The sequence below is a fragment of the Neophocaena asiaeorientalis genome, unplaced genomic scaffold (assembly GCF_003031525.2).
Source record: "Neophocaena asiaeorientalis asiaeorientalis breed wild unplaced genomic scaffold, Neophocaena_asiaeorientalis_V1.1 scaffold345, whole genome shotgun sequence".
Taxonomy (NCBI): Eukaryota; Metazoa; Chordata; class Mammalia; order Artiodactyla; family Phocoenidae; genus Neophocaena; species Neophocaena asiaeorientalis.
In genome coordinates, this window is record NW_020175181.1 from 1,984,811 (window position 1) to 2,012,751 (window position 27,941).

General features: G+C 43.4%; 1 protein-coding gene across 1 annotated transcript in view; it reads left to right on the plus strand.

Annotated features, from left to right (window-relative positions):
* ADGRF3 (adhesion G protein-coupled receptor F3) overlaps positions 1-22,110 on the plus strand; it is a 30,560-nt gene extending 8,450 nt beyond the window's left edge. Inside the window, 10 exon segments of the mRNA XM_024764460.1 lie at positions 15,950-16,010; positions 16,438-16,578; positions 17,137-17,310; positions 17,778-17,996; positions 18,486-18,695; positions 19,207-19,365; positions 19,527-19,630; positions 19,633-19,725; positions 20,132-20,311; positions 21,982-22,110. Coding sequence (XP_024620228.1) covers positions 15,950-16,010; positions 16,438-16,578; positions 17,137-17,310; positions 17,778-17,996; positions 18,486-18,695; positions 19,207-19,365; positions 19,527-19,630; positions 19,633-19,725; positions 20,132-20,311; positions 21,982-22,110 — 1,470 coding nt within the window.
* The last annotated feature ends 5,831 nt before the right edge of the window (positions 22,111-27,941 follow it).

Below are 27,941 nucleotides of genomic sequence, written 5' to 3' on the forward strand. Positions count from 1 at the left end.
AAAAAAAAAAAAAAAAAAAAAAAGGCATATCAGCCAGCACATTATAGCAAGTTGTACAAAGACAAAACTGTATAACTATAAAGTTCTAAAATATAGTATAAAACTATAAATTTCTACCATTTTATAAAGTAGGAGGGAACAGGTCGTTGTGTTACCAGCGTGGCTATTAAGGATAAGCCGTGCTTTGTTGGTGGGGAGATAATCATAAGGGTTTGATGTAAGCATCAGCGCATTACTCATATGGGATTTCTCTTCCTAGTTTGGCATGAGAATAGGAATAAGAAAGGCTAAAGGGATAATTTGAGAAGCAAGTGCTTGAAGTAGCTGCCAGCAAGTTCCCTCTTGAAAGCAGTAGGCAGATAATCAGGAAAAAGTGAATTAACAGCTTCTCTAGAGAAATTGAGATAAAGAATGGTGGCATTAAGATGGACTCGAGAGCCCAAATTGCTGTGAAGGAATAAGCCTTGCAAATAAGAAAATAGGTAAAAACCAAAGGGAGGATTAGTAGGATAAAACACTTCTTATAGGTAATTTTTAAAAATCCCATCTTTGTACAGGCACTGCCCTTTAAATTTTATAAATTGCTAGAAGTAAAGCCTTTTCTTTTAGAAATGAAAGCCTAGGTGTGTATTAGAAGACATACTTTTCTCATAAGAGAAGGCATCTGTGGCTGGGGTCCCTGAGGCGGCTGTCGCACTGTCCCCTCCCTGGAGAGGAATTGCTCTGGAAAGGTGCCTGAGAAGCTGAGGCAGAGCTGGACAGGGACAAGACAGGAGCGAGGTGAGGCCACATGGGAGACCATGGCTGACAGAGATGTTCCCCGAGAGGCTCCAGTCCAAGGCAGGAGCCTCTTTTCATTTCTCTTTCCTTGTGGCTCCAATAAAGTACAGGTTTTGCAGAACAGCCTTGTGGGTTGAGGCCACTTCCTTCCTGATCTGGGCTTTTCCTGTTGTCTTCCAGACTGGAAAGATGCTTCTAGGGCCCATCACAGGGCTGTCAGGAGGAATGCCTGGAGCTCTACCTTCACTTCCTGGAAAGGTCTAGATTGTTACTGCGATATCTGAGGAGTCTTGGTAGGAAACATTTGAAATTCATTAGTGTTCAAATTGCTGATCATTTGGATTACTTTTATTTCTATTTTATATGTTGACTGATCTCTCTAAACCTGGTGAGGAGAATTCTCCCTACTTTATCTCACTGAGCGCGTCCCAAGCTCATCTGTGCTCTCCACGCTGTTCTGACCAGTATCTTCTGTCCTCACTCTGACAACAGAGTGCAGAGTGCAGACCAGTACTCCAGCCCTGGCCACCCACTCCTTTCACGGAATTGCTCCTAACCTGAAGATGTAGGGTAGGAGCTGGTACCAGCGGGAGGGATGTACTCTGCCCTTAATGACTCTTGGGTTTTTATTTTAGAATGGAGATGCTGGGGAGAGACATGCACACATTACGAAACAGACCAGATGCATTAGAGTTTAGCATAAATCAGCCACTGTGAACGGAGAGGAGGGTGGGCTGGCAGCAGCGTCGAACACCGGATGGGACTGTGGGGGACAGAGCACGAGCTCATTTCCTGCGTGCATTTTGGCTGTTAGACCTCTGTGCATGTGTTTTTAAAAAAAAGTAGAAAAAAATAGTCAGCACTCACTTTTTGTCTTTAAATATTAAAATGATTCAAACTGGAAGAAAAAAAGACATCTATGTGGGTTTTTTTTTTGACACCTATGTGTTTTTAAAGACATATCGTATATTGCATCATATATTTATATATAATATATATATACATATATTTTAGCAGAAAAAGCGTAAGGATGAATCAAATGCTGTCTTAACAGTCAAGGTCAAGACCAGGAAAGGTTCCTCATCCCTCTATCTAGCATCATCATCTTCATCATTATCCATCTTAACTATCACATATAGAAGGGAATATACTTGATATCCATATACCCACCACCAGTAATTAACAGATGTTAATCTTTTGCCATATGTGCTTCATAGCTTTTTAAAAAATGTTTCAGCTAAAGCTCCAGCTCTGCACCATCTCTTTCCCATTTGTTCCCAGAGTTAGCCACTATCTTGTTGTTGTTTATTATTCCTATTCCTGTTTTATACTTCTATTACAGATGTTCATATCCAGATTCAATATAGTACTGTTTTGTGCTTGTGTGTGTGTGTGTGTGTGTGTGTATGTATGTATGTACTTAAATAGTATCCCACTGTTCCTAACCTCTTACAATATTTTTCATACTCAATATTGTTTTGAGGTTGATCTATATCAATACATATAGATCTAGTTCATTTTAATTTCTGTGTGGTTTTAAAGTATGGAAGTAAAGCTATCTACAGTTTGTTTATCCATTCTACTACTGACGGATATGAGGTTGTTTTCACTTCTTGGGCCATTCTTTAATACATTTCCTGTCTAAAATTTTGTTTGAATTCACAGACTCTCAAGAAAAACAATCTGAGAACCACGTTCAAGTAAAAAACAACTTCTTTGCATATTTCTTTTTGTCTGTATATTTGAGAGCAACATGAAAAGTTGAGGTCATTTCATTATTTTAAAAAAAAGGAAATCTAACACTTTTTCGGTAAACAACTCAAAAGCAAGGTATATAGTTTGGTTCACTTTATGACCAGAAAGGGAGCCATAAGTAAATTACACATTTCAGTCTCTAAATTACACATTTCTCAATTGTTTTAGGTTTTTTTTGACAAGCCAGCATTGCTCTGATAATCCAAAATCAGAGCCACTTTAATTTTCTTACGTTGTTCGTTTGCTTACTTTCATATACATATATATTATATATATAATTTTTTTTTTTGGCCGCGCTGTGCTGCTTGCAGGATCTTAGTACCCTGACCAGGGATCGAACCTGGGTCCACGGCAGTGAAAGCGTAGAGCCCTAACCACTGGACTGCCAGGGAATTCCCTTACTTTCATATATATTTTTACATTTTATTTTTATTTATTTACTTTTGGCTGCGTTGGGTCTTTGTTGCTGTGCGCAGCCTTTCTCTAGTTGGGGCGAGCAGGGGGCTACTCTTCGTTGTGGTGCGTGGGCTTCTCATTGTGGTGTCTCGTCTTTGTTGCAGAGCACGGGCTCTAGGCCCGTGGGCTTCAGTAGTTTTGGCATGCAGGCTCAGTAGTTGTGGCTCGTAGGCTCTAGAGCGCAGGCTCAGTAGCTGTGGTGCATGGTCTTAGTTGCTCCATGGCATGTGAGATCTTCCTGGACCAGGGCTCGACCCCGTGTCTCCTGCATTGGCAGGTTGATTCTTAACCACTACGCCACCAGGGAAGCCCTACTTTCATATTTTTAATGTAGATATTCTGCTGTTGCCCAAACACAGTAAGCTCTTAATTGAATACAGAATCCTATTTGGTAGGATTTTTCTTGAGCTCTGAGATAAAGGTCCAAACTAATTCTACCCAAGATACAAGTAGAGAGAGTGGTACCCAACCTCACTTTTATTTGACTTGGGTATTGTGTGATTAATTTACTTCCCACTGGCAATTGGGACCCATGAAATGGCCTCCACCTAGCTCATTAAACCAATTAGACTTGAGGAGGCTGGATTTTATCCTGTAAAGACTATTTTAAAAGGGAATAACTTGGGGGCTCCCCTGGTGGTGCAGTGGTTGAGAGTCCACCTGCCGATGCAGAGGACACGGGTTCGTGCCCCGGTCCAGGAGGATCCCACATGCTGCTGAGCGGCTAGGCCCGTGAGCCATGGCCGCTGAGCCTGCGCTCCGCAACGGGAGAGGCCACAACAGTGAGAGGCCCGCGTACCACTAAAAGGGAATAACTTGAGTGTTCTAAGAATACTTGAGAATATTCTTAAACTTCTCTGTAATGCATTTAGAGAAGTGCTTTTTAAAACTGTAATAATAATGGTTATGAGTGCTACCCACATGCTACAAAGAGAACAGTGTTTTGTTTTTGTTTTGTTTTTTTTAACATCTTTATTGGAGTATAATTGCTTTACAATGGTGTGTTAGTTTCTGCTTTATAACAAAGTGAATCAGTTATACGTATACATATGTCCCCATATCTCTTCCCTCTTGCGTCTCCCTCCCTCCCACCCTCCCTATCCCACCCCTCTAGGTGGTCACAGACCACGGAGCTGATCTCCCTGTGCTATGCGGCTGCTTCCCACTAGCTATCTATTTTACGTTTGGTAGTGTATATATGTCCATGCCACTCTCTCACTTTGTCACAGCTTACCCTTCCCCCTCCCCATATCCTCAAGTCCATTCTCTAGTAGGTCTGTGTCTTTATTCCCATCTTACCCCTAGGTTCGAGAACAGTGTTTTTTTGAAGGAATGGATGTGGTTGCCATTCTCTAATTCATTTAAAGAAATGTTTAAAAACACATGTAATAAAGATGGATATAAGTGTGTTATGTGCATGCTACTTTGACAAGAGGATTATTTCAAGGGAACTGGAGTAACTTCAGAGAGAAGGAATTCAGGAAGATGACTCATAGAGTTTTATGAAGTCCTGGGAGCTCTCCCAGTTGTATGTGCACAGATTTGACCTTAAACAGCATACCGTAAACTTTGAGAACTGCACTAAGACGTAGACCATCACCCAGGTCCCAGACTGGCCACTGGGTGGCACATATATGCAGTAGATATGAATAGCATCACAAGCCTTTGAAAAAAGAACTGGTATTGAAAATACAATCCACAGTAGATTGGTCAGAACTTGTGACCTGAACCAAACTAGGTCAATTACCTGCTAAAACAAGAATATCAGTATTTTTCATAGGATTTAAACAAGATCCAGAGTCTCATAACATAATATTCAAATATTATGTTCAAATATTATATTCAAATATTATGTCAAATTATCCTATTTGGTAGGATACAATCCAAAATTACATGGCATATGAAGAACCAGGAAATCTCAATTCACATGGGAAAAAACAATCAACAGACATCAATGCTGAAATGACATAGATGTTGGAATTATCAGAAAAAGACATTGAAGCCACTCTTATAAAAATGTCATGAGGGGGACTTCCCTGGCGGTCCAGTCGTTAAGACTCTGTGCTTCCAATGCAGGGGGTGTGGGTTTGATCCCTGGCCAGGGAACTAAAATCCCACATGCCAAAAAAAAAGTCATGAATAAGTAGGAACACTCTTGAAATGAATGAAAAGATGAAAAGTCTCAGTGAAGAAACAGAAAGTTTAAAGAACCAAATGGAAATTTTAGAACTGAAAAATACAATAACCAAAAATTTTTTAAATGACTGGGCTTTGTATTAGTTTCTTATTGCTGCTGTAACAAATTACTACAACTGTAGTGGCTTAAAACAAAACAAACATAGTAACTTACAGTTCTGAGGGTCAGAAGTCTGAAATGAATCTTATAAAGTTACAATCAAGGTGTCAGCAGGGCTGCAATTCTTCTGGGGACTCCAGGGAAAAATGCATATTTTTTTTTTTTGCCTTTTCTACCTTCTAGAGGCTGCCTACATTTCTTGGTTTATGGCAGCCTTCATCTTCAAAGTGCATCCCTCCAACTTCTGCTTCTGCTGTAGATTTCCTGTTTTTTGTCTCTCACATTCCCGTTTCTGTTTTGTAAGGACCCTATGATTACATTGGTCCCACTCAGATAATTCAGAATAATCTCCCTATCTTAAGACCTTTAATTTAATTAACATTTGCAAAATCCCTTTTTGCTGTTAAGGCTACATATTCACAGGTTCTTGGGATTAGGAAGTAGACATCTTTGGGTGGTCATTCTGTCTACCACAGGCTCAGTAGCAGAATAGAGATGACAGACGAAAGAGTCAGTAAACTTGAAGATAGATCAATAAAAAATTATCCAATCTAAACAACAGAGAGAAAAACAATTGAAAAGATGGGGGCAGGGGGAGTCTGTGGGAAAATCCAAAAAAAAAGTCTAACATTTGTGTCATTAGAGTCCAAGAAAGAGAGGAGAAAGAATGTGATGCAGAAAAATATATATATTTGAAGAAATAATGGTTGAAATGCTCAAATTTGATGGAAGATATAAAAGGCTCAGTGAATCCAAAACAGGAGAAAGTTAAAGAAATCCCAGTCTAGACACATGATAACAGCTAAAACCTAAAACAATGAAAAACATCTTGAAAGCAGCTACAGAGAATATGATATATTACTTACAAGGGAACAATGATCAAATGACTGTGGATTTTGCATTAGAAACCATGAAAGCCAGATGGAAGCGGAACAACATTTTTTGAGTACTACAAAGATCATCTAATTTACCTCCTTCGTTTTGTTGATGTGAAAACTGAGGTCTGGAAAGATGAAGTGGTTGTCTTGAATCTCAAGACTCTTTGACCCCATATCTTAATATAATGACCATTTTTCCACTGTCACAGTTTTCCTGGCTTTTCTCATGTGTTAATCACAAAATTTAAAAACTTGCCTTAACTAGTTCAAGCAAAAAGAGAAATAATTAAAAGAAGTTGTGGTCTCTCAAGATCAGGAGTGCAAATAAGCATCAAGAATAAATTAAAGGCTTCCCTGGTGGCGCAGTGGTTGATAATCTGCCTGCTAATGCAGGGGACACGGGTTCGAGCCCTGGTCTGGGAAGATCCCATATGCCGCGGAGCGACTGGGCCCGTGAGCCACAACTACTGAGCCTGCGCGTCTGGAGCCTGTGCTCCTCAACAAGAGAGGCCGCGACAGTGAGAGGCCCGCGCACCGCGATGAAGAGTGGTCCCCGCTCGCCGCAACTGGAGAAAGCCCTCGCACAGAAACGAAGACCCAAGACAGCCTAAAATAAATAAACAAACAAACAAACAAAAAAGAATAAATTAAAGTTGAAACGATGGACCCGCTTCATGTTTGTCTTTGTTTTCATCTGCACGTTAGCTTCATTGTTCCTTTGAGCTCAGATCATTTTCCCAGTTCACATGACAGAAAACCAATAGCTGCTGAGTTTACATGTTTGGAGGTCCAACCTCAGACTCTCCCTAGGTCCAACTTCCCAAACTACACTGGAAGAGAAAAGTTGTTGGTGTTAGATGTGCACCAAGGACTGTCCTGGTGGGGTGGGGTTTGGGGGGCTGGACACCTTGACCTTGTATAAAATGACTACTTCCATAGTAAACCTGTGAATCAGGGTGGAGGACAGTTTCTAGGAATTGGTTCAGAAGAAAAGTGGAATATAGCAGAAACAATAGGTTTCCAGTACAAGTACTGGCTAATTTTTGTTCTTGGCACACAGTTCTCTAGGGCTTCTAACACAGTGTTCAAAAGTATTTTCTGGGTTTACTGACTTTATAAAATCTACTTATGCATATATTTTGACATTAGTTAAATGAAGTTTTTCAGTTTTCTCTCACTAGATTATTGAAATAAATCTTCTTAATATCAGTACTGCATGGTGTTGGTGAGGAATGCTATTCCTTTCTTATCACATTTCCACAGAAAGGGAGGGAACTTCCATTCCCCTTAAGGATATATAGTCTCTGTTTCCTCTCCCATTTCCCCAAGCAAAAAGTGACCTATCCGATGGGTAAGATGTGGAGAATAAGCTCTGAGTCCTCCCTCTTTTGGAGTGGCCAGTCCTCCAGACTCATTCTCAGCTCCCCCATCCCCACAAGGGAGACCTGGAGATGCCCGGCTGTGTCAGTGACTGGGTAAGTAAATTCTGTTCAAGGAGGATGTATTGGGAAGTGCATCTGGCTCACATCCAAACCACCATCTCCTACTCAGCTTTTCCAGTAATGAAGCTAATTTTGATCTCTAGCTGTCTGACTCCTATGTCTGCTTTTCCATTAGTTACCTCTTTGCAAATCTTAACATGTAGTTGTTCACTCCGAGAAAATTGTTCTTCTTTCACGGAGTAATATTACCACCTTGGAGCCTTTTGTGATTTATATAAGACACCTAGTATTTTTCACATTCAAATTGGACATCTTGTCCTATATGGTTTTAGGATTTCATTTCATGCTTAGGAAGGCCATCTATACCTCCAAGTTATAAAATGATGCTCATAGATGGGTCTAAATAGATAGGGCATGTGCTTAATAGATACTTAAATTTATTAACATTTTGATATCCTGAATTATACATTAAAATCAGCAGGCTCATGACTTAGAGGATTTGAAATTTTTTTATCTTTAGAAGAAAAAATTCTGTTCCACTCCAATGTCATAGTCCTCCCCATAGGTTTCTTCACACACACACACACACACACACACACACACACACACACACACACGTCAGCATAAAACTTCTCAGAAGCCTTGTAGGGCTCAAAGGTAGCATCGGAAATGCCACGAGTTTCTTCAGCTTCTTTAAGTTGTGCCCTTGAGCAAATACTATAACACAAATGCTGTAGCAGGGTTTTCTGAACTATCTCAGACAGCAAGTATGGGATCTCATTCTAGGATCTAAAGTTAGATGCTTAAATCATAGGAGATCTGAAATTATCACTACTCTTTCTGAATCACTTTATACCAACCACTTCTTAAAATTTTTTGATGTCAGAAATATCCTTTGTTTTTATGAAGACATATATAGCGCCTGGATTTTTGTTAAAATACTTCTTATTGTCATATATTTCACAGGTCATACATTTTATGACATCAAACAATTTTAAACATACAGTTTCTGTATTAGAGCTTTCTGCCTCAGCCAAGAATTAGCTGATTAGCTCTTACTGAAACGGTACTGCGTCAAGATTTCCAACTGGGTAAATAGCTGTACGTTTTCCCCTCCTCTCTGCACACTGTCCCATGACATGCCCTGACACTGACCAAGGCTTGGTGGCAACCAGAAAAAATACTATATTCCATAATAACTGTCATAGTCTTTGTGCCCAAATCTTATTTTGGCAAATGCACCAAGACACGTGTAGTCCACACCACCACTGAATCTCTAGGAACTAGCATAGCGTCTGACACCAGTGCTTAATAAGTATTCATTTAATGGATATATGAGCGAATGGATTCACAACAGAATTTCTTTAAATTTTCTGTACTCCTATGACATTGAAAATATAGTTCGATTTATTAAATGGGAGTTATACTATTTGTAAGGAACATATCCACAGACCCATAACCATGGCAGTTTCCCAAACTTAATTTCTGGGCTACAAATTTGCCTCCAGACTAAGGTTTCAAATTCTTAATTGTGGTCTTCATGGCCCTTCACAATCTGACACATTCCTGCCTTTCCAGCCTCATTGATCATTATATTCCTTCAAGAGACCTTCCCAGAAAAACCAAGTTTAAATGTCCCTCTTGGTGCTTTGTATCACCATGTTGTATATCCCTTATATTAATAATGTAAAATTTGACTTTTTTGTGTATAGTTTGAGACGGGGCCAAACAGGTATTTTTTGCATGTGGATATCCGGTTGTGCTATTCTCCCATTAAATTGTCTTGGCACCGTTGTCAAAAATCAATTGACCATAAATGTTAGAGTTTATGTCTGGACTCTCAGTTCTATTATATTGATCTACATTTCTATCCTTATGCAAACACTGTCTTCATTATTATAGCTTTGTAGTAAGTTTTGAAATTGGAAAGTCTAATTCCTCCAACTTCTTTCTTCATTTTCAATATTATTTTGGCTATTCTGAGTTCTTTGCATTTCCATATGAATTTTAGAATCAGCTTATCAATTTCTGTGAAAAAAGCCAGCTGGGATTTTGATATGGAGATTGTGTTGAGTCCATAGCTAATTTGGGGAGTATTGCCGTCTTAACAGTATTAAGTCTTCTGTTCCACCAACATGGAATGTCTTCCCACATATTTAAATTTTCTTTAATGTCTTTCAACAATATTTTCTTTTTTAGTTTTCAGTGTACAAATCTTGCACTTTTGTGTAATTTATTCCTAAATATTTTATTCTTTTCGATGCTATTGTCAATTGAATTGTTTTCTTAATTTCACTTTCAGATTGTTCACTGCTCGTGTATAGAAATACAATGGATTTTTGTATGTTGATCTTGTATCCTGCGACTTTGCCGAACTTGTTTAATTAGCTCTAATAGTTTTTTAGTGGATTCCTTAGGATTTTCTAGATATAAGATCATGCCCTCTGTGAATAAAGATAATTTTACTTTTCCTTTCCAATCTGGATGTCTTTTAGTTCTTCTCTCGCTAATGGCCCCAGCTAGAGCCAACAGTACAATATGTCTGTGATCTCTTTTGGCTGCTCACAGGTCTTCTTTAGTTCCTTGTAAATCTCAGCTGTGTTCCAAATGGTCACATTTGCTGAATTAAGGACTTCTAGATAAGTAAGGTATTCATGAGCTGGCTTTCCAAAGGACTGCTTGATTCTTATGCACGTACTTTCCACAAACACCTATTTTCATGTTATATGCATTTCCCCTCCTCCTCAGGAAAAGAAATAACCTTGAAGAACTGTCTTCCTTGTGGAATCAAATTCTATCTTATATTATTTTAAATTTATTTTTTTAGCCAGAAGGTCCGATTATTCTATATTTAAATTGACCTATCTTTTCCTCTCTATCTAGATTCTCTAGATTCAGAGTCAGAAGACCTGGCTCTAAGCTTCAGCTCTGCCATCAACGAGCTGTGTGACCTTTGGCAAGTCATTTCCCCCTTTGGCTCCTTTTCCTCTTCTGTAAAGTGAGAGTTGAAGTGGATGATATATAAATTCAGGTCCCTTCCCATTCTAATAAACTATCATTTAATAGTTCTAATAATTTAGTGCCATGTCAGGTGGAAAGAGAACAAGAAATGAGGATTCAATTACTCAGCCATGAAAAGAAACTAAATTGAGCTATTTATAGTGAGGTGGGTGGACCTAGAGTCTGTCATACAGAGTGAAGTAAGTCAGAAAGAGAAAAACATATACCGTATGCTAACATATATATATATGGAATCTAAGGGGAAAAAAAGGTTCTGATGAACCTAGGGGCAGGACAGGAATAAAGACACATGTAGAGAATGGACTTGAGGACACGGGGAGGGGAAAGGGTAAACTGGGATGAAGTGAAAGAGTAGCATTTACATATATACACTGAATGTAAAAAAGATAGCTAGTGGGAAGCAGCTGCATCACACAGGAGATCAGCCAGAGCAGCTCGGTGCTTTGTGACCACCTAGAGGGGTGGGATAGAGAGGGTGGGAGGGAGACTCAAGAGGGAGGGGATATGGGGATATATGTATAAATATGGGATAAAAGTCTAAGCTACCTTTATTCTTTAGTAACCTATTAGTTTACATAGTAAAGGAAGTTTTAAGATAACCTGTTTGGATACAGTTAAGAGAAGCCTAGACCTTTGTTACCAAAGACTCTACTGACATGGCCTGGAGGGCTCAAAACACAGAGAAATGGAAAGGGAAGTTCCTTTGCTCAGGGTACAAACTGGGACCTCAGAAAAGCTGCCAACAGGGATAAAAACTTACTGGTTTCAAATTAACATTCTGTATATAGAGGGATAAAGGCCAATAGCCTTATGGTTGACCTTGGATTTGGGACTAAGCAGGTGGCAGCAATAAGCATCTGTTTGTCTGAATCCCACACGAGGTCTAAGCCTGTGGGTGCTTCCAGACAACCAGTGACACCTGGGCAAAACTGAAGGACTCTGTACCTGGTTGGTCCTTAAGAAAGGAGTTGAGACTGTAAGATTTGATTTTTTTATTAAGATATTTTACCATTAGAGAATACAAAATTTAAAAACACAGAAAAATAGAAAAAACATAGCAAATCCTACCATTTAGTGACAACTACTGTTAATGTCTTGGTGTGTTTTATCTATCGATTGATTCATTGAATATAAATATTACTTCAGGCCTGTGGTGAATGGTGCTAGGCCCTGGGGAGCACTGAGGTCAACACAACAGACACTTCGTTAATCTCCAGCATCTCCTTCCAGTCTCTTCCTGGGCATTTTTTTGTACATGCAGAAACGATTCAAAGTTCTCTAAAGTTACAGGAATGGTCTAAAAATATTGTATAAGAAAACTCACTTCCTTAGTTCTGTTCGTTGTTTTATATACCTTGGACACCTCAACTTTCATTGAATCAGGAAGATGTTATCTCTCTTGTTGTTCTCACTTGTCATGAACTCAAAGGGGTTAAGATGAATAGGGTATCAATTAAGAAAAATTATGTTATGGGAGTAGAATCCTTAGGGGTTTCTCCATCTCCAGCTCCATCAACTTTCTAATGTTCTCTGAGTCACTTTTTCCTTCGGTGTTTCTGCTTCTAGGTGGAGCGTCTTCTCTCCAAGCAGTCTGTCCTTGCATCTCCTAACTGGAGGCTACCTCTGCTCAGTCTCTGCCCAGCACAGAAGCAGCTCACCTCCAGGGGTCTCAATCCCACCTCTTTCTCCTGTCATTCCTGGTCCTCAAGAGGCCCTGTTGAGCACTGCCCAGGTCCACTTGGCTCTCTGACTGACCCCCTTTGGCGACAGTAGCAGATGCTGTTGGTGTCCATCTGAAACGACCTGCAGCTGCAGTAGACAGTTTCCAACTTGCTGATAGCGCCCCACCCCAAGCACCTGTGTCTTCTCTCTGTGGTTCTCAAAACAGATTCTTCACCATTTTCATGTTTTCGGAAATCAATTATTTACAAAGTCTTTGCTCCCATGCATGTATGTGCTCTATATGTTTGCTGTTCTTTCAGCAGTGACCTTAGCCAGGGGTGGTGGTGAAAGTGGAAATGTATTGAGGCTAGATTTCTACCCTAGGTGGTGTGTGTGTGTGTGTGTGTGTGTGTGTGTGTGTGTGTGTGTGTAAATCAGCTCTTTTTTTTCCCCCTTTTTTGTTTTTTTTTAATTTGGCCTCACTGCATGACATGTGGGATCTTAGTTCCCCAACCAGGGATTGAACCTAGGCCCCACAGTGAAAGCACCAAGTTCTAATCACTGGACCACCAGAGAATTCCCATCTTTTTTTTTTTAATTAAAAAAAAAAAGCACGCCTATGGTTAGAAAATATGTATATCAAACAGTACACAGACCCATTCAGACTCTTAGTCTCCTTCCCAGAAGCAACAACTAGTGCCAGATTTCTGATGTATTCTTCCAGAAATATTCCAAGTATAAAAAGCACAAGTATCTAATATAGATTCTCTTTTTTTTACATAAAGGAGAGTATAATATACACTTTAAATTTCACCATATATATTGGGGTTCACTCCAAATAGAGCTATTTTACTTTTTTTCCCATAAAAATGTTCTGTTGTTTGGAAATGCCATAATTTACTTAACCTATCCCTTTTGGGCATTTGGGTTGTTTAACTCATTTGCTATCACAAACAACTCTGCTTTGAACATCCTTATATACATATTTTGTATAAATACACTTTTGTCAACACTGAAGATTATCAATATCTTGTCTTTTGATAATTGGTAGGTGACAAAGATTATTTTCTTATTTCAATTTGCATTGCTTGTATCTTAAGCTGGATGTTTTTATATGTTTATCAAACTATTGATATTTCTTTTTCAGGAAACTGCCTGTGTTGCAGCAAAAATAGAAATGAAGTTTTCCCTCCTCTGAGAACAAGGAATATAAAGGGAACAGTGAACAGGCTAGAGAAGAAACATAACCTGGCCTGAAAGAGTTAATCACTCCTTGGTTTACTCTGTCACTAATTTGTAGTAACTAGATTTGTACTTTACAAAGCTAACCTCACTCCCTGACACTAAGTAATCTACATTCGTCACCTATCACCCCTAACTGTGTGAGTTACATCCAGTACGTCTCACTCCCTATTATGTCCTGGCACTTACATTCTATACGCCCCTCATAACAAATCACCCCCTATAATTTTCGCATTTCAGAAACAAAGTCACCGGCCGATAAACCAGAGGCAAACGGACACAATTACCAGACTGCTTGACCCCGATTACCAGGCGGCCTGACGCCAGCTATGACTGTTTTGAAATAATGCAAAGGAAAGGAAGAATGCAAGACCTTTGATCCTTATCATATACTCCAGACTACGAGCCCCAATATAAAATCTTCCCTGTTTCCCAAGGAGTGGAGGCACAGTTCTTGAGGCGCTAGCCTGCTGTGTCTTCCCTTCTCCCTGGCAGAAAAATAAAGCCATCTCTCTCTTCCTCCAATATCTGTCTCCATATTTCTGTTTGGCCTTGGTGCACAGGGAAGCCGATATTTCGGCAACACCTTTTCCTGTTTCTGCCCATTTTCTTAATGATGTGTAAGATAAAAAATTCCTGTGTTAAGATTAGCCCTTTATTCAATCACTGTCCTACAAACATGTTGTCTTTTGCTTTTTTAACCCAACATTCTTTTCACCCCAAATTTAAAACTTTGTATACAGTCTAATTTATTTCCTTTCTGGCTTCTGGGTTTTGTGTTGTGTTTAGAAAAGCCTTCCTCACTTCAAAATTATTTTGATAATTTATCCCGGTATTTTTCCAGATTCTTTGTTACATTTAAGACTCCAGTCTATCTTGAAATTATTTTAGGATAGCAATCAGCTCTAATATTTGCCTTTTCTAACCTTGGCTCTTTGATCAATGACCCAGCTTCCTGGGAGTTCCAGAACAGTCCAGATTTCCCAGATCCTTGGGGATGTGACTGTACCTGGCTTGATACATGGTTGGTTGTGACCTAGGGCCCCCAAGTCCTCTCCTGCTCACTGAGTGCTTGGCCCAGACCCCAGCAGGGAACCTGGGCAGGCCTCTCTCACTGGGGCATGTGGGCTCCAGGTGGTCCCACAGTGACCTGGACGCCCATTTGACTGTAACATGGGCTGTAGCACTTCCTCTGTAAATTCCTCTGGCTCCCTTCCACTCTTCCCTCCCATCCCATCTGTGCAGGGTCCTGCCAGCTCTTCTCTGAGGAAATTTGCACCATGCAGCAGCGGGAGGCCTCTTGAAGACTGCTTCACTGAGCCATGGTCTGCTCAGCTGTCCCTGTGCTACTCTTGGCCATGACTCTCCCTCTGATGGGATCACCACTTGCCCGAGAGTCCCAGCCTGTGAGTAAGACTGGGGTGAGGGAAGACCCAGGGAAGATCTGCAGAGGTAACGACAGGGGCCTCTGGGTGTGAGAGGCAGCAAGATGTGGGATGAAAGGATGGATGGAGGCGAGAGGGCTGGAGGGAGAGGAAGTAATGTATTTTGAAAAGAGGCTGGTTTGTTATAAGATCTCCGAGAGTTCAGCCTTATTTCTCAGGGTGTGGGGATAGCTTTTATTTCTTTATTTGAATTCCCATGAACACCAGCGATGCCTGCTGCACTTTGGATAAAGGCTCTTCCAGTCAGGCTTGCAATTTAAAAATGAAAATAAAAACTTTCCAAACTTGGGAACCATTGGCATAGAGGACAGGAGAGAATCTGAGGAAAGGCAGCAGAGTTGGTTTAGCACTTTCTGGTTTGTGTTTTCTCCCAGGTGGATATCTCTATCATCTCTACCTCTAGCCACATCCCTATCTAGATCAATATCTGTTTTTAGACTGATCTCCTCACCCACACGCAGTTTTGAGAGAGGGAGGAGTTGGTGAGGAAATAATTTACAGGCACCAGAGACTAAGGTATTGCCTGCCACTCACCCTCATGGCAATGCCTATGGAGGGAATAAAGCCCCCAGGCCTCTGGGCCGCAGGCAGCTCTGCCCAGCGCCCCCCAGCCCCCTCTGGAGCTCCAGACCCAGCCATTTCAATTAGCCTGGAGGCACGGGGACGGGTACATTCGGGAAGGAATTAAGCAAAGCATGCTGACTCTCCAGGGTGTGCCTGGTTCCTGGATTCAGGTGGGCTTTGCAGGCCTGGGCGGGATCCCTGGTGCTGCATCCCTGCACCTGCTACCAGAAGCCTGCTTTCCCCTCCTGAGGTGCCCGCTTGATTCCAGGCAAAAAGAGGAGCTTCAAAGAGACCAAGTCCTTCCAGATTAGCCAGGCTGGCCCCTGAGCGGCTTGGGGAAGAAGGTGTCCCTGGGAGAAATGCGGAGCCAGCTCTCCTCAGAGGTGTCTCCCCTGTGCTCTGCTCCAGGGACAGGGTCAGGCTGGAGGGGAATCAGGACAGCAATTGGACCAAGAACGTGGAGCAGGTGGTGAGTGGACAGACAGGAGGAGGAGGAGGGAGGGGGACGGGGAGCCTGGAACGAGGCAAGGAAAGAAAGAAAGGTCTGGAAGAGGGCACAGCCAGGGGGCTTAAGCGGGGTTAAGAGAGAGAGTGGGTCTGGCGCTGGTCACACAGGTCTGAACGCAGTTCTCTAGCTGTGAGGCCTTGAGAAAATCCTTCCTTTTAGAGAGTCTTGCCCACGTAAGGGGGTCGTTGGGAGGGTGATATGAGACAGCGCATGTGAAGGCACTGTAGCTGGATGAGGAGTGACCACCTTCCTGGGTCCTGTCTGCACCTGGACAGGCTATGGGAGGTGCGATGTGCTCTGCTTCCTGGCGGGGACAGCGAGGTATGGGGCCCAAAGGCCACAGGCCCGTAGCTGCCTCTCCTCTCCAGCTGTCCCCTCTCTCCTACAGAATCGGTCCTGGTCTCCGTCTATGTACAGCTATACTTTTCAAGTGAGCGCCGGCCGGCGGCACTCTCTGGGCCCCTGACTCTCCCTACCGCCTCGGCTTCCTCTGCCCCAGTAACTCTCACTGGCCTCAGCCTCACAGCCGGTGGGGTGGCGGGAATTCTACTGACCCCTGCTTCTCAGTAGCTCTTAGCTGTTTGCATGGGAAGGGGGTTCAGAGTGCAAGGAGCCCAGCCCTCCCGCAGCCCCCTCGTCTGAGATACTGTGAGCTCCTCCCTATTTCTTGGAGGGTCTGTGTGGCCCAGCTCCTTCCTCACCTCCCATCAGACAGACCTCCCCCTCCTGCCCCACGTCCCATCTTCTAAACTTTTTTTTTTTTTTTTTTTTTTTTTTTTTTTTTTTTTTTTTTTTTTTTTTTTTTTTTTTTTTTTTTTTTTTTTTTTTTTTTTTTTTTTTTTTTTTTTTTTTTCTTCTAAACTTTGACAGAGGCCTAAGGGGCAGATGACCACGGGCCCGGGCTTCGCCACTGCCACCTCTGATGCCTTTGCCCCACACGCGCCGCTGCTTTGAACTCAGGCTGAGAAGGCGATGCCTGTGACCTTGGGATTGCTCCAGACACCCAGCCTTAGAGCCTCACAGGCATCAGGGGCTGGGCTTTCCCAGACAGCCTGCTCACTTCTTATCCCCCTTCCCTCTGTCACAGAGTGCGATGTCACCCACAAGGGGTGTAGCTACTGTGCTTGCCTCTCCGGGTACCAGTGGAACGCCAGCATCTGCTCCCATCACCGGCCCTGCCAACCCCCCGTCAAGCGCCGGCCTTGTGGCTGCCTTGTCTTCAGCCCTGCTGAAGCCAGGTACTGCCAGCTGCTGCCACCTGGTGAGGAGGGTTGGGAACGTGAAAACCAATGGCCCTGAGTGAAAGGAACCCTCTCTGTGTTTTTTCCTCTCTGACCCCCGTATCTCTGCCAGCTAGTGGCTCCTCTGGGTGAGAGAAAATGCCAGGCATCATAGCAGATCACAGGCCCTGCGCCTGGGACAGGAAGAGGGAGATTCCAAGGAACGACAGGGCTCCGAGACAGGTGGACAAAGAGAGGAAGTTCCCTCCCTGGGGGAGGGGGAGTCCTAGGCCAAAAAGCTTCCCCGTTTGGTTCCCACTGACAGTTAGGGTCTTCCAGGCTGGATTGCGGCAGCCGCAGTCCTCCAGGGACAAAAGAGAACAGAAAATGTTAGGTGGGGAGGGAGGGAGGAGGGATGGGCTTCAGAAGATGGGGAAGGAGGGAGAGCTTAGCTGCCTCAAGGGCCACAAGTTTCTGCTCCGGGGGTCCTATCTTTTGCCTCCCGCAGTCCCCGCGGCCCTGAGCCTCAACTCCTGGCTGCAGACGCCTGGCGACACCCTGCACCTGACCCTCCTCACAAGCCAGGAGACCACCAACCTGAACTGGTTCCTGTGGCCCACAGGGAGCCCCAGCCCCATCCTCCTGCGGGCAGGGTCACGTGAGTCCTTGACCTCCAGCTGGAATCGGGCTGTCCTCAGCATTGTCAACATCTCCCATAAATGGGCAGGTAGCCCACCTGTCCTTCCCTCCTCTCTCCTCCCCTTCTTTTTTTCCTCCTCCCTCTCCTTCCTTCTTGTCTTGTCTTCTCTTCTTTTCCCTTATCTCCATTTATTCACTCTGGGGAAACTAAGGCTAACAGGCCCATTGATGTGAAGAATTATAATGAGAGAACGCTGAAAGCGTGGTCTCAATTTCAACTGAGAACAGATGCAGGTTTTTCTTCACGATGTTGAAATGGCAGCGGGTGGCGCAGGAAGGGCATCTACTGGGAGCAGAGAGGTTCAGCTTAGGATGCATGGCTACAGGCTAATAACAAAGGGTCAGGATCTCGTCTTCCTCCTAGAAATCCTTTGGGGGACAGGGATCTTTCCTTCTGGGGTTAAGCTGAGGCTGGATGGAGAGGACAGACCTAGGGTGTGGCTGGGGAAGCAGCAGAGACCCTGTGGCACAGGTGGGGGCCAAGCGGCCGGGAGGTGCAGCAGGTGTGTGTCTGCAGGTGAGTACGTATGCTGCTTTGAGGCCCGGGGATTCAGGTGGGAGCTGCACCAGATGGTGAGGGTGCCCCTGCAGGTGACAGATGTGGCTGGGCTCCCAGACCAGCTCTCCATCTCCTGTGCCACCTCCCCTGGCTTCCAGCTGAGCTGCTGCATCCCCAGTGCCCACCTGGGCTACACGGCTTCCCGGGGCCCCAGAGACGGCAACGAAGGTATGGAAAGGGGCTGCTTGGCAGGGCTCAGGGGAGAGGGGGCAGCTAGTGGCCCCCAGGCAGCTGGCTCTCCGGCTCCCTGGAAGCAGAGGTTGCAGTCCAACCTGGGCGTTCAGGGTCCAAGTCCAAATCTGTTTTTACCCCAATTCTGTTCATACAACAATAAGCACACGTGTGTAGACAGCTTTTGCATAATGCTTCCATTCACACGATCTCCGTGAACTCACACGATATTATTCTGTGAGGTTCATTTGATGATGGTCCCATTTTACAAACGAGTTCACTGTGGCTTCAGGGCCTGGAACTAGTAAGAGACGCCCGGGAGGGTCCCCTTCCCCCCAAACCCAAGCTCTTCCTTCAATAGTTTGCTGCCCACATACAATTCAGCTCATCTCCACTGCTTCATCTACTTCTGAAATTGCTAGAAAGACTGCCGAGGCACCTCTCAGACCCTGAGGTCTCGGTATGTCCCTGGCCCAGTGACCGTTCCCTTCTCTTGTCTCCCCCTCAGCCTCCTTATTCAACACGCCGGACTCCCAGTGCTTCGTGCTGGCTGTTCAGCGCTGCCCTGCAGCCGACACTATGTTCACTTGTGACCTGCAGAGCCCGGGACTGAGCCCTCTCAGGGTTGCCGTCTCTGTCACCATCATCCAGGTACTTGGGGCTTGGGGTCCAGGTGGCTGACCTCTCACCTGCTCGTCCTGGGAGCTGCTTCCTGATGTCTCCCTGTGCTGGGCAACAGGGCCAGACCCCACACACTGCATGGGTTTCTGCCCAAGGAAAGGCTCGGGCTAGACTGGGTTGCTGAGCCTTCCCTGGTATCACTTCCAGGTGGAGACACCACCCGCCCTGAGGACTCTTCAACTATCGCCTGGAACGTCACCAAGACTGGCCATGTGGCACAGGCCCCGTGTCCCGGGAAGAGGAGGGGCATATGGTGAAGAGGCCTTGTAGGCCTGAGGGGGTCTGGGGGCCCATCCACAGCAGCTGCATGGACACGGGGCTCCTGGCCTTGCTTCTTAGAGCCCGGGTAAAGCTTCTGACCCTGCTGCCCACGTGCTCCATCCTCCACGACCTATCCCTTCCTCACTCAGGACCCAACTTTAGAGTCCTTTCCCCCAGAGACCCAGCCCGAAGGGTATTCAGGTTCTCCGAACTGGAGCCCTGGCAGAGCCAGGAAGCAGGTGTGGGCCCCTCAGAGCGGCCAGAGCTCTCATGGCAGGGAGGGTGCAGGTCCCAAGCCTTAATCCCAACAAGGGTCTGCTCCACAAAACTTGGTGTCAGTTTCTTCCACGTGGCTCGCTCCCCTCTCTGCTTCCTACTCCCCTGGGACAGGGCGCGGATCTGGGGAGAAAGGAGGTGGACTGGGGAGGAGGTGGCCCCTCCTTCTAGAGGGCTCGCCCACGCCCACCCCCCTGCTGTCTTATCTGCCTCAGCTGCTGAGGGCAGGCCAGGGCTGGCCTGTGGACGAGGTACCACAGATCTTGGCTCAGCTGCCGGAGCGGGCAGTGGTGGTGACCTCACCCACCGACTTATTGGCACTGGTGGCCACCATGACAATCCTGGGCAAGGTGGTGGCACATGCCAGAATACAGCTCAACGGCAGTGCCCTGGAGGTGAGATCCTTGAGCCACATCAGGGGCCATCTGGGTAGTGTGGGCTGGCAACTCTTCACCTCTGGGCATTTCTGTCCCTCTGACATCACCACGGGCTGTCAGATGGCAGACTCTTCTAGAGTCCAAGTGTCTGCTCCTCTGGTCCATTTCTCCTCTTGGATACCAGTCTCCAAGGCCACGGAGTGTGGAGGAGGCCTGATGCTGGGAACACATGGGAGGTCAGGGAAGGCAGGGAGGGGTGTGGAGATAGGAGTTCAGAGACCTTCACGCACATGCAGATATGCGGATATGACGTGAATCCCCCCGTGCCCACACACAAGGTACCTATGTGGAGATACTCAAACGTACTTGGCTTTGCTGGACTCACGTAAACCAGCTCTCAGTATAGGCATCAGTTGCTGACCCAGAAGCTGCAACCAAAAGAATAATCAGGGACAATGACACTACACTGCCCAGCCTTTGTGTCTGGGAACATGCATCACATGGGGGCACAGACATGCAGGTGGCCCTCTACTTCAGAACGCGTGCCCTCTACCTCTGGGCAGCATTCCTAGCTTTACGGGCCTGTAGGGGTCCCCTTAGGACCTGGGTGGCCTCAAGGGATGGAAGGGGGAGAAGGGTCATCAGACGGAGGGGTGGGATGTGCATCAAGGGCCACATACTTGAAGATGCCCCAGGGTTAGCTGAACAGCCCTCCATTCTTCCTGTCCAGAAAGCCTTCCCCAGAGGAGATGGGCACAGCTAGAAGCCAAGAGAAGACTGGGGTTTTAGGGCAAGCTCTCCAACAACAGAGAAAGCACCCCAGGCAGAGGACACATTCAGGTTCTTGGGCTCCTGATTATAACCTGGACTCCTGGTGACTCTGGATTGTCCCTTGTTTCTCCCTGAAAATCTGCCTCCGGTTAGCATTTGAAGGGAAAAGGTAGGATCGGAATGCACGGGAGTCACTGTAGCTGAGAGCAAAGTTCTTAGGATTTTTGCTGCCCAGGCAGGAGGGCAGGTGAAAATGTAAAAATGGATACAACCTCGTCAAAGGAGAGCTGGCAATAATAATAATTGCCCTGCAGTTGGGCCTTTCCACCCCTTCCTAGGCCACAAATGAAACCTACATCCCAGAACACAGCAAAGGAGGAAGTTAAGATGCCAGGTGAGAAAGAAGCATTCTTGGGAGCAGCGTGACCAGCGTGGAGTGAGGCCGAGTGTACAAAGGTCTTTCCAACAAAGCTCTAAAAAGAAAACTCCTCTTCATATACCTGTCCCAACCTAAAGGGTGGAAAAAAGACTTCTTCAAGTAGACATTTCTAGAGGGGCTGAAGAAGGTGGAGGCCTCGGAAAGCAGATGGCGTAGCTCCCACTGCTTTCCCCAGAAAGCTGAAGGGAGTGTCACCACCACCAACCCTTGACTCAGTTCACTCTGAAAATTCCTTTTCACACTGTCGAATTTTTAATTACCCTGAAAAACCATTGTTTTGAAGGAACTGCCATTGGTGGGTCTGGTGTCCAGAGGAGAGGGTAGCTTGCAAAGGCTTTAGGGCGGGCTCTTTCATGGGGAAGACAGAAGCTCTGAGTGACCCACAGGCAGAGCCGTGTTCCTTCAAGGGTGTCGAGGGTCTGTCCTTGAATCCAGGGATGGGTCCTGGCCAATCCTCTGAACCCTTTCCGCCTCCCAGAGCTCAGCCCTTGGGAAAGATAGGCTTCTGTTTTCACTAGTCACGCTCGTCTCTCTGGCAGCTTACCTGTTCCCCACCTGTGACCATCAAAGCAAGAAAAAGTATGCAAAACTAACTAAAGCTACCTAATGAATAAGGCTGCCTTTGCTGTAAAAATAATCAACAGATATCAAAGTTCAAAATAATTACAAGTAAAACTGTCTCAACCAGTTTTTAACTAATCAACAGTTCATGTTACAGATATATTTGATAAAAATGATCTTATTTTAACTATTCAGTGATTTCTTGTCTGATTATTTCTTCTCTATAGATACAAAGAAAGGATAGCTTAATTGACAGGAACTCTGATCTTCTAAACATTGGAGGCCAAGGGGAGAATTTGGTTCATTTCTTTTCAAAATTTAGGAAAAGGTGAAGTTAATAGGTCCCTCTTTCTTTAATCTCTATAAAATACATTACTATAAAATGTAAGTTTCATAGACGTATGCATGTATACAAAAAGTCACTGATATGAGAACATTTGTAAGAATGCGGTATAAGTTTTAAAGTAGAGAGAAAGATAACACAGACTGCCAAGAATTAAGGAGAAAAGATGACAAACACTGACATTTAAAAAATGACAGGATCAAGCTAAGACTAGATATAGAGAAGAAATATTTAAGAAACGCCTTTAGAGGACACCAAGAAGTCTAGCTGAATTATCTTACAGAATCCACAAGGGGATGCTCACAGGACTCTGAAAGTTTTTTAAAGTAAATAAATGAAAAATATCCGACGAATGTTTGTTAATTTAAAAATTCATGGATATTTTTATAAAGTGGAATGAGGATGTTTTCTTTCGAAATAAAAAAGTGATATACTAACCACATGCCACTGAAAATATTTTTCTTACATACACTGTATCTCCACTTAAGGATTTGTGTGAATATTTTAATTGCGTATAAACCAGCTCAAGTATTTCTCTGAATGGATTCAATCATTCTTTCAACTAGAACGTACCAACTCACCAGGACACCTGCAATGTCTCTGTGCCTCACACCTGTTCCAGCCCTCACAGGAAGCAGCAGCTACTGGAATCCCGTGGGGGCTTTGCCTTGCTAGTTTCCCTGGCAACAGAGTCAGGTCTCAATGCCACTTTCACTTTTTAAAATATTTATTTATTTTTAAATTAATTCATTTTTTATACAGCAGGTTATTAGTTATCTATTTCATACATATTAGTGTATATATACACTTTCACTTTATTAACAATTTACAGTCTTGTTTTAATTATAAAAATTTTTTTTGAAAAATTCAAGTAATATAGAATAGAAACAGCAGATTCCTTTCCTGAGTATGCTTCTGTAGACATATGTGTTCTCGTTTTCCTTCTCAAATGATTGCACACACTCAGTGCATGCTCTGCTGCTAAAAGCACACCTGAGAATGGATCAATGAAATGACATTAAGCCTTTGTTCACTTGGCTCTCACCATAAAAAAAAAAGGAATGAAAAAGAATGCTCTGGAGGTAAATACAAGAAGGTGAGATATAGCAGCAATTCCATTTCTAAAAAGAAGGCTTAAAGAAATAAGTAAACAAGTGAACAGATAAATGTACAAAGGGTGTGCACTCTAGTGTGTTTACATCCTCAAAAAAGAGGCACTTGGTGAAACAAATTAGGATATATCCATACAAAGGAATGCTATGTGGTCATTAAAAATGATGACATATAGCTACACCCACTAATATGAAAAAATGCTACATAGCTAAGTAAAACAAAAGGGTTCCAGAACACCATTATACCAGGCAATTATGTTCTATATGTCCACATAAATACGTACACATTAAAAAGGAGAGAGATCAAAATATAAACAGTGGGTATGTCTACTTGATCTTTCATTTTCTTCTTCTACTCTATATTGTTTGAATTTTTTACGATGAGCATCTCTTTTTATATTGGAAAAAAAATGGTTTTCAAAAGGTTTTCCTACGGGCTTCCCTGGTGGCACAGTGGTTAAGAATCTGCCTGCCAACGCAGGGGACACAGGTTCGAGCCCTGGTCTGGGATGATTCCACATGCCACGGAGCAACTAAGCCCGTGCACCACAACTACTGAGCCTCCAAGCCACAACTACTGAGCCCGAGTGCCACAACTACTGAAGCCAGTGCGCCTAGAGCCTGTGCTCCACAACAAGAGAAACCACCACAGTGAGAAGCCCGCGCACCACAATGAAGAGAACCCCCCCTCGATGCAACTAGAGAAAGCCCGTGCACAGCAATGAAGACCCAACGCAGCCAAAAATAAAATAAATTTATTAAAAAAAATTTTTTTCCTGAACATTTTGCATATTTAAAAATAGAATATTGACAAGCAAAGAAACACAAACAAAATACGCCCTGGAATTTAAGTTTGTACAGAAGGATAGACTATATTAGGGGTTCCTGGGGAAGCTGTGAACTCCCTATCTGGAGTTCTGCTTTGGGAATCAGTTGATCACTGACGGTTCTTTAAGTGTGGAAGGGAAAAGGGCTCCAATTTGAGTATGACATTGAGTACAAACACTGCCAACATGTCTAAATGCTTCTTCTCTTTCACAATAATCTATTTATTTTCAGAATAATATGTCTACTCACTATTTTTGTCCTCCAATCCCCACATTCTCCCACTTCCTCTCCATCAATGATCCCTCTTCATTGAGGAAGCACAATAAACCAGTTCAGAGTCCCCCAAAACCACAGCGGATATAGGCAGAGGGACTCTGAGTCATCCACTAAAATCTGAGAAAGCCCGGGAGACCCTGCTACCGCCTTTTACTCCTCAAGAAAGACCGGAACTTCAGAGGCCTTGAGAAATAAGCAAAACTGAGAAAGGATGGGGGAGAAGACAGGCGGAGAAGCAAACAGCTAGGGGCAGGGAAGAGTGGTGGGGAGAGGGTGGGGAGAAGTTGGGGAGCTGACCTTCTGAAATTTGAATGAAAGAAGATGAGGGCAAATAAAGGCTCCACTCTCAATTGGTTATTTGGTGGAACAGAGGGTCTAATTAAAGTTTTACATGAAAAGAGAGACACTTTTAAGTTGGGATCTTTAAAAACATAATCAGTTTAAGATATTTAAGAACAAACATCAAGAAGGTGTCTATAATCACCACAGCCAAGGATGATCTTTTGTAGCAGTCATGCTAATGAAAATAACGTGGCTCTCTCTATACATATAAAATGTTTTGAAATAGTACATAACTTTAACCTGTGTGCTCCTCTCCAATCCAATTCCACTGTCCCCTACCTAGAGGTAACTTCTGTTCTGAATGTTTTCCCTTACCTTAAAAAAATTTTTTTTTAATTGTGGTAAAATACACATAAAATGTTATCATTTTAATGATTTTTAAGTATACAGTTCAGTAGTGTTAAGTACATTCACACTGTAGTGCAACCAATCTTCAGAATTATTTTCATCTTCCAAAACAGAAATCCTATACCCAATAAACAACCCCTCATCCCCCCTCCCTCAAGCCCTGGCAACCACCATTCTACTGTCTTTATGAATTTGACTGTTTTAAATACCTGGGACAAGTAGAATCATACAGTATTTGTCTTTTTGTGACTGGCTTGTTTTACTTAGCATAATATCCTCAAGCTTCATCCATGTTGTAGCATGTGACAAGATTGCCTTCCTTTTTAAGGCTACATAGTATTCTATTGCATGTATATACACATTTTGTTTATCCATTGGTCCATCAGTGAACACCTGAGTTGTTTCCAAGTTTTAGTTATTGTGAATAATGCTGTTATGAACATGGGTGTATAAATATTTCTGAGACCCTGCTTTCAATGCTTTTGTATATATACTAGACCTGGAATTGCTGGATCATATGGTAATTCTATTGGGTTGGCCAAAACGTGCCTTTGGTTTTTAAGTAAAAATAGAAGACGCATTTTTCCTTTTCACCAAGAACTTTATTCAACAATGTATTCACCCTTTTATTCCACTACCTTCTGCCATTTTTCAGGCAACTTCGTAATTCCATCTCCCCAAAACTTTCTTTGTGAGCAAAGAACTGTTCCAGGCGCCTTTTACAGTCTTCCAGGGAATTGAAATTTTTTCCATTAAGAGAATTTTGTAAAGACCGAAATAAATGGAAATCCGAAGGTGCAATGTCTAGTGAATACAGAGGATGAATCAGAACTTCCCAGCCAAGCTGTAAGTTTTCACCTGGTCATCAAAGAAACATGCGGTCTTGCATTACCCTGATGGATGATTATGCGTTTTCTGTTGACTAATTCTGGACGCTTTTTGTCAAGTGCTGTTTTCAGTTGGTCTCAATGGGAGAAGTACTTGTTGGAATTAATCGTTTGGTTTTCCGGAAGGAGCTCATAATAGAGGACTCTCTTCCAATCCCACCATAAAAACATCTCATTCTTTGGATGAAGACTGGCCTTTGGTGTGGTTGGTGGTGGTTCATTTCGGTTGCCCGACAATCTCTTCCGTTCCATATTTTTGTACAGTATCCACTTTTCATAACTCATCACAATTTGTTTTATTGATGAAAACAGAACGTTTTCATTACGTTTAAGTAGAAAACCCCATGCGGAAATATGGTCAAGAAGGTTTTTCTCACTTAACCTATGTGACACCCAAACATCAAAGTGATTAACATAATCAAGCTGGTGCAAATGATTTTCAGCGCTTGGATATTTTGAGTATGTCGGCTATCTCCCGCGTGGTATTATGTTGATTGTTCTCAATTAATTTCTCGATTTAATTAATGTCTCAATTTGATCGCTATCAACTTTAACTGGTCTACTGACCATGGAGCATCATCCAGCAAGAAATCTCCAGCACGAAACTTCTCAAACCACTTTTGACATGTTTGATCAGTCACTGCACCTTCTCTGTACACTGAACAAATCTTTTTTTTTTTTGCATTTCGTTTGTGTTTTTACCTTTCCTGAAATAAGCATAATATGCCGAAAATGTTTTCTTCCATCTTCAATACTAAAATGGCTACACAAAAATTTACCAATTTTGATTTTTCTTAAATGCACGCTGATGTGACAGCTGTCACGTACAATCTAACAAAATTGTTTTGAATGAAGTTAAAGACGACTAAGTGCTACTAGAGCCATCTTACAGAAGAAAACCGAACGAACCTTTTGGCCAACCCAATACCTTTAATTTTTTGAGGACCTGTTATACTATTTCCCATAGCATCTGCACAATTTTACATTCCCATCAACAGTGCACAAAGGTTTCAATTTCTCCATATCCTCACCACTTGTCATTTTCAGGTTTCGTAATAGCAGCCATCCTATTGGGTGTGAAGTAGCAGCTCATTGTAGTTTTGACTTGCCTTTCCTCAACAATCAGTGACGCTGAACATCTTTTCATGTGCTCATTGTACATCTTCTTTAGAGAAATATCTATTCAAATTATTTGCTCATTTTAATTTTTTAAATAAATTTATTATTTTATTTATTGTTTCTGGCTGCGTTGGGTCTTCGTTGCTGTGCGCTGGTGTTTCTCTGGTTGCGGCGAGTGGGGGCCACTCTTCATTGTGGTTCACGGGCTTCTCATTGTGGCAGCTCCTCTCGTTGTGGAGCACGGGCTCTAGGCGTGTGGGCCTCAGCAGCTGTGGCACGCACTCAGTAGTTGTGGCTCGTGGGCCCTAGAGCACAGGTTCAGCAGCTGCAGTGCATGAGCCTGCTCCGCAGCACATGGGACCCTCCCGGACCAGGGATCGAACCCATGTCCCCTGCACTGGCAGGCGGACTCTCAATCACTGCACCACCAGGGAAGCCCTTTTGTTCATTTTAAAATTGGGTTTTCTATCTCTTGAGTTGCATAGTTCTTCATATATTCTGGATATTAACCCCTTATCAGATATGATTTATATTTTCCCCCATTCCATAGGTTGCTTTTTCACTGTGTCCTTTGATGTACAGAAGTTTTTAACTTTTATGAACTCCAATTTTTTTCTCTTTC